A 13177-nucleotide genomic window follows, 5' to 3' on the forward strand; every position below is an offset into this window, starting at 1 on the left:
GACTGTTGGCTACCTCCCTCCTTTGTAACATTACATAATGCCTCAGGTACCAGGAAAGCTAGTCATTGAGATCAGTTCCCACTCAAGGGTCTCTGGGTCCTTGTCTCTGAAGTGCCTAGTCTCTTCAGCAATAGGGTCTGAACCTTCCACCTCTTGAGGGAACAAAAGGTAACAGCAATAGGCTGTATGTTTTGGAAGTATTTTAGATAGCCCTGACCAACAACTCAAAAGAGAGCTTGTCATGTCTGGTATTAGCATTTTTGCTATATGGTCTGTGTCTATTGGAGAAAACATCATCAGCCCAGATGAGAAAAACCCATTAAAGCTATATATTTATATACAGAATAGGTGTGTGTGTGTGTGTGTGTGTGTGTGTGTGTGTGTGTGTGTGTGTATGTGTGTGGTGGGTTTTTAGGTAAATAGTTAATACTATGGTTCCTTGTGGCTCTTCCAGACATTCTTATTTTTATTTTACTCTTCTTTCCCTTTTCCCCATTTCCCCATCAGATCTCTTGTACACTGTTGGTCACCTTTACCCTCATCCCACTTTCTTCTATATTTAGCTCCCTTCCTCTCCCCCAGGGGACCCCCTTTCCTTTTCTGAGCACTTTGAATTTATAAACCATAAACTTGGTTAAAGGTTTTGTCTTCATCTTTGATTTACAGCAGACTTCATAGTAAAGCAAAAATAATTTTTTGCTACTCGGGATCATAATCATTTTTAGCAAAGGCAACTTTTCAAAGCAGAGGCATGTTAATGAAGCAGGTGCCATCTGTTGGTCAGCCAGAAAAGCCAGGGCATATACTTTGGACTCTATATTCTTCCTTCACAAAAACTGAATAGTTTTCAGAAAGTCACATTAATTCTCTGGTAGATGTACTGTAAGATATAGTTAGTTCTCTTGCACCTTTTTCCACCTATGCCTTTAAATCAATCTCGCCATCATATCTTTGGGATTAAATGATTATATTGATATTATAGCAAATAATATAGGCTTAGAAAGGCACATTATGATCATAATTAGCACTTATTTTAAAGATAGAACTAAGTCAAGGAAAACTGGATTTTTGTGCCTTTTTTTTAACAACACATTTAGAACTTAAAAAGAGTGGTATTGATATCAGTCATCTCTGAAACTAAAGATGAATGTCATGGCTCTAGGTTGAAGAAAAGATTTCTTTTTTCTTTCCATTTAAGTCAAATATGTAAATGATTCTAATGTTCAGAAAGTGAGAGGAGGCAGAGGAGATGCCTCAAGGGTTGAAGTGCTTACCAAACGAATATGAGGACTGGACGTCTTAGCTCCAGAAACCAGGTAAAGCTGAAAGGGCATGGGACACGGAATCCGAACAGGCTATTTGCAGGGCAAGTCAGCTACCTGGGTGAGGCAGTCAGGGAACTCTGGGTTTGAGAGACCCTGTCTCCATATAAAGAGTGAGAGTGATGGAGGGAGATATTGTACATAACTTAAGGTCTCCATACTCAACATGCTCACGAACGCACGCACACATACATACACACACACACAAAACACACACACACACAACACATCAATGGACTGTCTTGACCTGCCAGCTACCCAAGTAATAACATGGAGACATTTTATTAATTATGAATACTTTAAGCCTTAGCTTAAGCTTGTTCCCAACTAGCTCTTAAAATTTACCAGTTTGTACTAACCTAAGTTCTGCTATTTAGCTTGCCACCTCTCCTTAGTCCTGGCACCTGGCAAATCCTTTGATCCCGATTCTTTCCCAGAATTTCCTACTAGCTATTAGCCGTTTGGCTCATCATTAAACTAGTCAGAAAGGTGAAGTGGGTTTAGCCTAATGCTGCTTGTGTTACAATGTTAATTTTGGTCCTCAAAACTGCTTACATGGAGTGTCTGCATGTAAGACACTGAGGGACCCTGACCGCAGTTGGCTCCAATTGGTAAATAAAGATGCCAGCAGGAAAGGCATAGGTGGAACTTTTGGATTCCTGATCTTGGAAGAGAGGAGGAGGAAGAGGAGGGGGAGGAAGAGGAAGAAGAAGAGGAGGGAGGAGGAGGAGAGGGTCGTAGCATGCACCAGCCATGTAAGAATTCTGGTAAGTGGCCCTAGTGGCCACTTCCCCAACTGGGTTTGGGGTGGCAGAGATAAAATATAGATTTTAAAGATGTTACCTCTGAAATATTGGAAGGGAGTGTTTGCTATCCGCAGAAAGGACTAGAAGTGCCCAATCATTATGCTAGTCAAGGCAGGCATATTAAAATTAACTGGTGTGTGTGAGTGTGTGTGTGTGTTTAATTCACAAATCCAGATAGCTCTTGGGCGGGTGCACATGTGTGACCTGACTCGAAGACAGAGCAGTTGACAATAAGCTACTACAGAAAGGTGCCTTAGGCAAATGAGAAAGGAGAGAGACACACCTTTATACAGTGTAAAAGGAGACACACACACATATGTGTATGTTACAACATTTCAACTTTAGCATATAGCAGGAACCATACAAGTATGTTCGAAATACAAATAAAAATGTTTTATTTTATGTCAAAATTTAATAGGAATGCACTGGTTAATTGAAAATCATCCATTTTCTTTAACATATTATCTGTCTGCATGTATGTGTATGTATGTATGAATGAATGTATATGTATTGATGTATGTGTGTATCTCCCCAAAAAAAAAAAAAAATGAGAGGAAGAACAGTATGACCCATAACATAGTTTCTTATTGCAGAGTTCAAATCACTTTCTCCCTCTATGCTCCATATTATACGAGAAATAGTCATTGTATAATCTTCAGTATTCTCATAGGCTCAGCATGTTGGGGGGCTGGTTTTGGGGGGAGTTATTTCTTTGTTTGTGTTTTAGGTTTTTTTGAGACAGAGTTTATTTGTATAGCCCTGGCTGTCCTGGAACTATCTCTGTAGATCAAGCTGTCCTCTAGCTCAAGAGATTCACCTGCCTCTGCTTCCCAAGTGCTAGGATTAAAGGGGTACCCTAACACACCTTAATGTTATGTAGACCAGTCTTTCACTCATGGAGAATATTAAGGAAAATCTTTTACAGCTAGTCATCCATCATGGTTTTGGTTTGATTGTTTTAGTAAGAAAAATCCTTTTTATGAGGCCGCACATTTTTTTCTTATGTTATTATTATTACAGTCAAGATATTATTTCCATAATACTAAGCCAAATCTCTGTTTCTTTTAAAATAAACTGCCTCCATCTTCTATATAATGGCCTTTCAGACATGTGACTGCACAATCCTATTTCACATTACTTAGTTCCCTCTCAAAGAAAGTGCCACTTATCATTATAAAAATATTAAATGGTATGCTCTCTTCCATTCTCAGAAACTATTATTTACTGTAATATCATTATAATTGTTTATTCCCAAAGTTACTATTAGAGAGATTGATTTAAAATGAAGATTAATCTGGCACACTTACGGAGTGCCTACCTTGTAAAAGGGCAGTTGCCATGCCTGGATAAAATGAGAATGTTCGATAAGGCCGTTGGTTACAGATGATGTCAGCTTTATACCAGCTTTTACTGTAACCTGCTCCTTTCTGGCTGTTCTAACTTTCATGCTGGTGTCCCCATGCCTGAAGTTCTCCTTATTTACATTGCCAGTTATTTTCAGTCTCTTATCTCTTGAGGCATTTTCCTTATAATTAACAATAACATAGAACTTTAGCTTAAAACTGAAAGCCCTATCTTCCATATGCTTGAAATGTTATTATTCTTTTTGCTTTAATAGAAAGCTTGCATAAATGATTAACAGAGTGTTTTTTGCTTCCATCTTAACTTTCATTACAATTTATACAACTTTATTGTCTTTCCTTGGCTCTATTTGCTTGGCTTCAGATAGATAGCCACAAGGTGGAAAGTAGCATTGAGCATTTTCTTCAAAACGAGATGAATTACAGTAAGAATTTGGGACAAAAATCTCTTGGAATTTACTTCTGCAAATTAATTTTTCATGTGGACCATTGGTGATTAGGTGATCACACAGGTTTTTTTCCTTATTCTTTTATTGTTATTTGTGTTGTTTTGTTTTGTTCTTTTGTCTGGTTTTATTTTATTTTATTTTTTTACAAAATAGGAAAAAGGTTTACTGAATAATATGAAAGGAATAAGGGAAACAATTGGAAAGTATACTCCTTTGTAATCATCAGTTAGCCAAGACTGTCCACCTACAAATATTGGTCCCATGATCATATGTGTGTCATTGATGTTTTGTTTCAAAACACTTTTCAAAATCCTGTACAGCCAACATGTTATAAGTGACATAAGATTGGTAAAATTAACTGTTTTCCTTGTATCAGCACAAAATTATGTTTTATCGATATTCATTTGAACTATAACATTGTGAGGTATTATTTCTACCACATAACAAAATAATTTACTATACTTTTCCTTAAATCAAAATGAAAAAGAATCCTCAGTTCAGTACAATCTCTCTTCCATATTTGCCTAACCAGTTTAACTTTAAAATTCATTTTACAGTTGATTTGATTTGTTTTTACCATGGGTTCTTCCTTCAGTAAACATATGAGTACTTTAGTACATCTAACTGAAGTGTCCTATATTGGTAGGCAGAACCTCCCACAAAGCACTTTCCAAGGTTTTATCTTCATAGATTCTCCTTGGGAGAACCCAAGAAATGCAAGCAGGAAAATGACCTGCCTTGTCATTTGGACTTTACACATATACTCTATAAATTGATTTAAATCTCAACCTCTGGCCACCTCTGAACTTTAAAGAAAGAAATACCTGGCATCCTAAAATTATATTTTGCCAGACTATTGGATAAATGACAACCTTTCCTAGAAACACAGATGTTATGGCTACAATTCCTAGTGTTTCATACATTGTATCATTCAGTGTGGTAACAATTCTATTATCCTTACTTTACAGATGGAAAACTGAGGCAAAAGAGGTTTAGGAACTTGTCTAAGGCTTAACATTTAGCAAGTAACAGCACCAGGGTTTAAGCTCAGGCAGACTTAATCCATCTGGCATCAATTATAGCATCAATAGCATCAATAGCATCAGGCAGACTTAATCCATCTGGCATCAATAGCTTTCCTAACCCCTTCCCTTATCAAGTAAGTAAGGTGACTGGATATCCAGCTTCATGGACGAGAGATTTGGGGAACACATTCAGTCATTATAAAAGATATCTTTTTTTTTACAGATTTATTTATTTTTTATGTATATGAGTACACTGCAGCTGTCTTCAGACACACCAGAAGAGGCCATCAGATCCCATTACAGATGGTTGTGAGCCAACATATGGTTGCTGGGAATTGAACCTGTGTCCTCTCAAAGAGCAGTCAGTGCTCTTAACTGCTGAGCCATCTCTCCAACCCAAAAGATATCTTTATAGTCAAAAACTTTTTAACTCAAGTGACCTTAAGCAAAGAAGGAGCTCTGGGGAGGTTATAGTGTTACCTCATGGAACTCTACAGAAAGAACAAGGTCTAGGCTATAGACAGACTAAGCCAAACCTAGAAAGTGAGAAGCCAGGCTTACCCTCTTCTCAGATGTCTGGGTCAGATGTCCATGAAGGACAGAAAGTAAACACTACTCTCTTCCAAATAAAATGTTCTCAGAAAAGGACAGTGTGAGCTTGATATAAAGTACTTCTTCTCCCCAGACCTCAGATACACACCATGGAGGGGCCTGGCGTGCTTACTTGCCTTCCCCGTGATTCATCCTGTCCCTTTACTCTTAACAATAGCTCATACAACCTGCCTTCTCCTTTTCCTATCCTTTCTTTTCCCAGTAAGCTCCTATTGGCTCTTCATAGTCCTTGGGGTTTCCCCCTTCCTATTTGATAGACTCCATATTTCCAAGCTTGAGGAAACCTCCAAAATCATCTTCTTCTTCTTCTATCTAATCATTGCTGCCAAGCCCTTCACTCTAGCCAGGTCTCAGTCCATTCTGATCTGGCTCCAAGCCACTCGCTTTAAAGATTCTTTGTTCATTGGGTTTGTTTTCTGAGACAGAATTTCACTATACAGCCCAAGCTGGCCTCAAACTTAACAGTGAACATCCTGCTTCAGTTTCATGAAGGCCGATAAAATGAGCATAAATCACCACCCTGACTTTCTCTAAAAAGTCTTATGTGATCCTGTCAACACGTAGGGTTACTAACTATACTTGTATGCCCAGGACTTCCAGGTCATGTGACTTTCCGCGCATAGGCAAACCAAAATACTTCAGACATCCTACAGCACCCCACTGTCTCCTCTACTGCATTGTTTGAACAAAAAGCCCTGTGAAAGTGCCAGTAGCTACTACTTCAGCATTGTACAAAGTTCTTTTTCCATATTACTACTTACATTTTTAATTGTAGAGACCCATTTGATTCCCACTTCACACAGAACACATTATTAGGCTCACAATAATGTAAAACAATAACATTTGTAGTTTTCAGTTAGCACTGTTTATTTCTTTCTGTATTAACATACTTGTCTTCATTATTCCAGCCCAGATGACTTACTCAATGCCTTGAATGAGGGTATCAGCCGTGCTGATGTCATCATCACATCAGGAGGTGTGTCCATGGGGGAAAAGGTATGAAAAATGGGCTCGTGGAACTTAGTCACTTGATGATTTTACCTTTGATCCACTATTGTGGTTTGGTAGTGTTTTGATTTGATTTCTGCTTCTACAGTAAAACACTCTGACCCAAAGCAACACAGAGACAGAAAAACCTTGCTGACTTACACCACCAGGTCTGTCATTCAAGGGAGTGAGTGCAGGAACTTGAAGCAGAAACTATTAAGGAACACTGCTTGCTGGCTAGATCACAGGCTCATGCTAAGCTAGCTTTCTTATCTAGCCAGGACCACCAATCAAGAGAATAGTACCGCCTTTTGGTTGGGCCCTCCTACATCATTTCATAATTAAGACCATCTCTTGCAGAAACACCCACAGACCAACCTAATAAAGACAATTGAGTCTCCTTTTACAGGCTGTGTCAAGTTGACTAGGTAGGCATCTAGTATTCATTATCAGAATCCCACAAAGCTAAAAGCTTGAAGGCTTTAGAAAGCACTTGTCCACTATGTTCATAGCAGCCTTATTTATAGTAGCCAGAAGCTGGAAAGAACCCAGATGTCCCTCAACAGAAGAATGGATACAGAAAATGTGGTACATTTACACAATGGAGTACTACTCAGCTATTAAAAACAATGGATTTATGAAATTCTTGGACAAATGAATGTATCTGGAGGATATCATCCTTAGTGGAGGTAACCCAATCACAAAAGAAGTCATTAGATATGCACTCGTTGATAAGTGGATATTAGCCCAGACAGAAACATAGAACACCCAAGATACAATTTGCAAAACACAAGAAAATCAAGAAAAGGGAAGACCAATGGGTGGATACTTTATTCCTCCTTAGAATACGGACCAAAATACCCATGAAAGGAGTTATAGAGACAAAGTTTAGAGCTAAGATGAAAGGATGGACCATCTAGAGACTGCCCCACCCGGGGATCCATCCCATAATTAGCCACCAAACCCAGACACTATTGCATATGCTAGAAAGAGTTTGCTGAAGGGACTCTGTTATAGCTGTCTCGCATGAGGCTATGCCAGTGCCTGGCAAATACAGAAGTGGATGCTCACAGTCATCTATAAGGAACATAGGGCCCCCAATGGAGAAGCTAAAGAAAGCACCCAAGGAGATAAAGGGGTCTGCAACCCTATAGGAGGAACAACAATATGAACTAACCAGTACCCCCAGAGCTCGTGTCTCTAGCTGCATATGTAGCAGAAGATGGCCTAGTCGGCCATCACTGGGAAGAGAGGCCCCTTGGTATTGCAAACTTTATATGCCCCAGTACAGGGGAATGCCAGGGCCAAGAAGCAGGAGTGGGTGGGTAGGGAAGCAGGGCGTGGGGAGGGTTTAGGGAACTTTCAGGATAGCATTTGAAATGTATATAAAGAAAATATCTAATAAATTTAAAAAAAAGAAAAAAAAAAAAAGAAAGCACTCGTCTTTCTAAAAAAGATGCCATGGAATTAATCAGGGTGTTTACATCAGGAGCATCCTGGAAAAATCTCACAAACTATAGAGTGCTTTTTGTTCATACTTGAAGACATGTTTTTCACTTTTACATTGGGACTTCCTTTATATATTTATGCCCAAGATAAAGATCCACCTTTCTTCAATTTGAACATGACCTCACAGAGGCAACCATCTCACCCACCATATCCTTCAGCCTCTGCTCCCAACAAGAAGAACCAAAGGAAGAAGTTCCTTTCATCTTCTTTATGCAACTCATAAATGATTGATAATTCCAATGAAAAAATATATACATATGTGTGACTTTATATGACTAAAGTCTTTTGTACATAGTATATTTTAATCTTATATAAATCTCAGTTTTAGCATTGTAGTATCACTAAGTTTATATGTCTTAATGAAATGTTAGTTTATGATTATTAGACCCATTGAATAATGTTATTAAAGTAAAATGTTCCTTGATAAAATCAAATTTATGGCTTGTCTCAAAAATATTTTAGAAATGTTTTGCCTATTTCTAAATTTTCTCATACCTCATAATAATGACTTAAATTTTAACATTATGATGTCATCATAACAGTTTTAATAAATTCATATTTTCTTCTATTTTTTTGAGTCAAGGTTTCCTGTAGCCCAGGCTACCCTTGTACTTGTTATATAGCTAATGATGATCTTGAACGTCTGTCTTGCTGCTTCCTGCTCTAGAGTGAGATACAGATGTGCTACCATGCCTGGTTTTTAAATTCATATTTTCTAGGAGCTAGAGTATATATAATATATAATTGTATACATGATCTTGGACCCTGCCCCCTATAGTTATGAAATGGTCTAAGCTTACAACCTGACGCTAGTTCATGAATTCTTTTCTCTCTGAGAACAAATTCAGTAACCTGAACAGAAAATACCTGCATTTTCATTCACAACTTTCATTTCAGACTCTTTTTTTGAGAACATAATTTTAGTCTCCAAAACCCATTAAAGAAAAGAATCTCAGTCTAAGACTGCTATTTCAAATTATAGCTTGAAGGAAAGTGTTAATAGTGTGGATAGGTATTCTTGCTACACACAATTAGCTGTGTAAGTCTTTCCTTGAAACCTTAAGCACCAGGTAAAGCACATAATACAGACATCTCCTGAAATCCAAAAACTACATTTGGAATCTGTACTGTGGAAGCGCTATAAGAAATTATTTGCAGCATGTTTTCATTATCACATTGCTCTTAATATCACAAAAGCATACCCTAAATTCAGGACTGTTTAAAGTTAAATGTATTTTCAGGGGTTGTTTATACAGAATTTATCTTAGTTTCTAGGGAGCTAATTGTGGGATAGTGCTGCTGGGCAAACCTAATTGTTTGTCTTCCCTTATACCTCTACAGAGGCAAAACCTTATGTACACACAGGCGTGGCAGCTATGATGAAAATGTTGTCAACAGAAGATGAACACTTCTGAATTTAATCTATTAGTGCTAACAAAGATATCATCTATCTTAGAGTTTTATTTAGAAGAAAACAAAACCAATATAATTAAGCATACTGGTTTTCTTTATTCTACTATCTCTGTTTCAAGATTCTTACACTAGAACTTTAATTCACCAGGCAAAGATCTTAAGATAAGGATATCTCAAACTACTCCCAAGACCCCAGGACTTGGTCATTGTCCTTATTATCTCCTAGAGATGTATTGGAATTGCTAGGGTCAGAGCCTGGGCCCCAGCAACCTTAACAATCAAGGCTCAGTCACTTTCTTCAGTAGGCTAGTTTAAACAAGCAATGATGTAAAGCAGAAAAAGGAAATTTACACAACTTGACCACACTGAGAATAGTAAATAGGTCTAGTGACCTCCTAACTGCAAGTCTATCTTCAGGATCCTGACATGAAGTTCAAGTTAAACACAAGTCAAGATATATGTATAACTACACAGTCCTGGTCAAGGTATGGCCCCACCCATCACTGACCTGTTAGGAATTTAGTTCCAGGCTCTCCTGCAGTGTGGTCTGGCAAGTTGTCAGAACTGTGTGAAATCTCTTTTGGGGAGATGACTTCATAAGTTTGACTAGCCAGGTGTGTTGGCATATACTTCTGATCCTAGGTTTGTTAGGGCAAAGCAGGAGCTCTGTGACCCTGAGACTAGACTGAGGAGTACAGGTGAATGTTTTGTCTGGTAGTAAAATTATGAAAGTTTTATCTATCAAATCTCTAGATAGAGAGTTCATGTAAATCAAACAGTGTTAATCACTTTTTATCATTTTCATAAAATATCTGATATAAACAATATAAGAGAGTAAGGCTTTACTATAGCTGTTGTTTTCAGAGGTTTCCATCCATCATGCAAAGAGGCCCTTATGGAACAGAACAGCTCACATCAGGGTGGCCAGGAAGCAGAGAGAGGCCCGCATGTGATAAGTCTTCTCCTTTTCCCTTGTGTTCTTTGTGATAGTATTCAGTGTCAAAGCACGATTTTCTCACTTAGTGAGTCCTTCCAGAGGTGTGCTTGATTAATCTCTTAGGCATTCATCAGTCCAATCAAATTGATATAAGGCTTAACAGTCAGTTTCTGATATATGTGTATTAATACCAGTTTACTGCTGGCCGGGCGTGGTGGCACACGCCTTTAATCCTAGCAGAGGCAGGCGGATTTCTGAGTTCGAGGCCAGCCTGGTCTACAAAGTGAGTTCCAGGACAGCCAGGGATATACAGAGAAACCCTGTCTCGAAAAAAAAAAACAACAACAAAATACCAGTTTACTGTAGGAATCTAACCTAGAGCCAAGTGAGCATCTCTTCTCAGATATGGCAGTTCCTCCCATGAAACTTTTAAAAGAATAGCATATCAAACAAGCCTAACTATTTCCACTCTCTTCTTATAAGATGCAAAAACCAACCTGTAGTCTTCTAGAAGCCCTCTAGGAACTCTGGAGATAATTTTAAATGTAAAAGAATTCTAACATTTTCTTTCTCTTAAATTTAAGTCTGAATTTTAGAAGGCTAAAATGTTACCTAATTTTTCAAACCACTACCAACAACAACAAGAAAAAAAACTTGAAAATGAACACAGGGTCTAGAGTGGAATCTGTGTATATGTTAGAGCACTGGCTATTCTAGAAGATCCAGGTTTGGCTCACAGTACCTTCAAGGTAACCAACGTCTGTAACTATATAGTTGGGGTTCTCATTCCTCCTCCTCCTCCTCCTTCTTCTTCTTTTTGACGTTTATTTTTTTATTAGATATTTTCTTCATTTACATTTCAAATGCTATCCCCAAAGCCCCCTGTACCCTCCCCCTGCCCTGCTCCCCAACCTACCCACTCCTGCTTCCTGGCCCTGGTGTTCCCCTGTACTGGTCTCATGCCCTCTTCTGGCCTTCACAGGCACAAATACACATACAGGAAAGACACTGATACACATAAAGTATAAATAAATAAGTTTTTTTTTTCACTATGCTTATAAATAGTTTGGGACAGGTTTCACTCAGTCATAAGTAAGGGATATTTGTTCTTTGTTGTGCTTCTTTAATCAGAAGTATAAACCCAATAGGAAGATTATGTGAAAATAATTTTCATGTTGTAGGAAAACATTAATTAATATCTAAGATGCAGTAGGTGGGGAGGGGCTCAGTCAGTAAAGTGCTTGTAACACAGACATGAGGACCTGAATTCAGATCTGAAACTCAAGTCCAAGTGCCAGCAGCCTGCACTGTAACTGCAGCTCTGGAAGTGGGGACAGGAAGATAGGAGCCCATATCAGTGAGTTCCAGGTTCAGTGATAAACCTCACTTAAAAACTGAGGTGGATATGGACCAGTGAAGTGGTTCACCATGTAAAAAAGGCTTGCTTTGAAGCCTACTGACCCAGTGTGGGTCTCAGAACTTACTCAGTGGAAAGACAGAATCAATTCCCACAAGTTGTCTTCTGACCTATACATGTGATCACACACTCATACCCACATGCTTTCTTCCCCTCTCCCCTCTCCTTCCCTCTCCACCTCCCCCTCTCCTCTTCTCCTATCTCCTAACCATAATTCTCTTAAACAGTGGAGAGCAATTGAGGGAGATATCTAAAGTTACCCTTTAGCATCCACACCTACACACACACATTTTACACACACACATACACACATCCCACAAGTAAATTCATTACTATTGAGTTAATTAAAATTTAATTATACTTAAGGCTTTGTTTAGGCATCATTTTTATAAAACGAGGCAAATGAAAGTCACTTCTCAAGTTTTGAGCTCTCCATAGCATGCAAAAATAAGCAAATTACATTATTAAAAATTTGTTCACTTAAAACTATAGGAATGGTTTATTATATCTTATGTAAAAATTAGTATCTGACGATTATTCACTAGTTAACTTTCTATCACTTCTATTTGTTTATTTAGTTACCTTAAAATTATTTTCAAAATGATATAATTCACTCTTTTTCCTCAACGTTTTGCATGCCTGAATCCCTCTTACTCTGCAGGGCATAGCTAAATACATAACTACTTCTTCTACAGTGGCCTTTCCTAATTCTCTAGCCTACTTTCTAGTGCCTCTCCTAGTGCCTGGTTGTTTCCATTGTAGTATATACCACAAATGGCATTTATTTTGTTAATCTATTTGTGGAGGGTTGTTGTGATCTAGTAAAAACATATAATATACATATGTTTCAAGGTCATGCCTCTCACACAGAATTCCTGACAATAGGCTTTTGAAAACATTTGCTGAGATTAGTAGTATCTGTCTCTAATTCCACAAGGAAAATGCTATGACAGGGCCTGAGGGAGGATCTTGGATTCAAAGCCTGCCTCGGCTACATAAATAGGTAACAAGACCTTTTGGGAGGGGCAAAGAAGGAAGGAATCACAAATCCCCAATGTGGTGTTGGGGCAGGAGGTATGACAAAAGATCAAGAAGCTAAGAATAAAAGACTAATTGAGAAGCTAATGAAATAAACATTTATTTTCATAATTCTTAAGAATCTAAGATTTAGGAGACTGCATTAGTTAGGGAAGCAGAAAACCGGCCTGAGTAGGACCACAGGCCTCTTCCGGCCGGACCAGCACCAGAATCAACCAATCAAGGAGCTGGTTCTTTGAGAAAATCAACAAGATAGATAAACCCTTAGCCAGACTCACTAGAGGGCACAGGGAAAGCATCC

At 38.3% G+C, this 13177-nt stretch overlaps 1 protein-coding gene across 10 annotated transcripts in view; it reads left to right on the forward strand.

Moving 5' to 3' along the window:
* Positions 1 to 13177, forward strand: part of Gphn (gephyrin) — a 420062-nt gene that overhangs the window by 387901 nt on the left and 18984 nt on the right. For all 10 annotated transcript variants that reach the window (XM_029484276.1, XM_029484280.1, XM_029484278.1 and 7 more), the window contains one exon: positions 6484 to 6571. In XM_029484276.1, the coding sequence (XP_029340136.1) occupies positions 6484 to 6571 (88 nt within the window). The remainder of the gene's footprint in view (positions 1 to 6483; positions 6572 to 13177) is intronic.

This window comes from Mus caroli, chromosome 12 (assembly GCF_900094665.2).
Source record: "Mus caroli chromosome 12, CAROLI_EIJ_v1.1, whole genome shotgun sequence".
Lineage (NCBI taxonomy): Eukaryota > Metazoa > Chordata > Mammalia > Rodentia > Muridae > Mus > Mus caroli.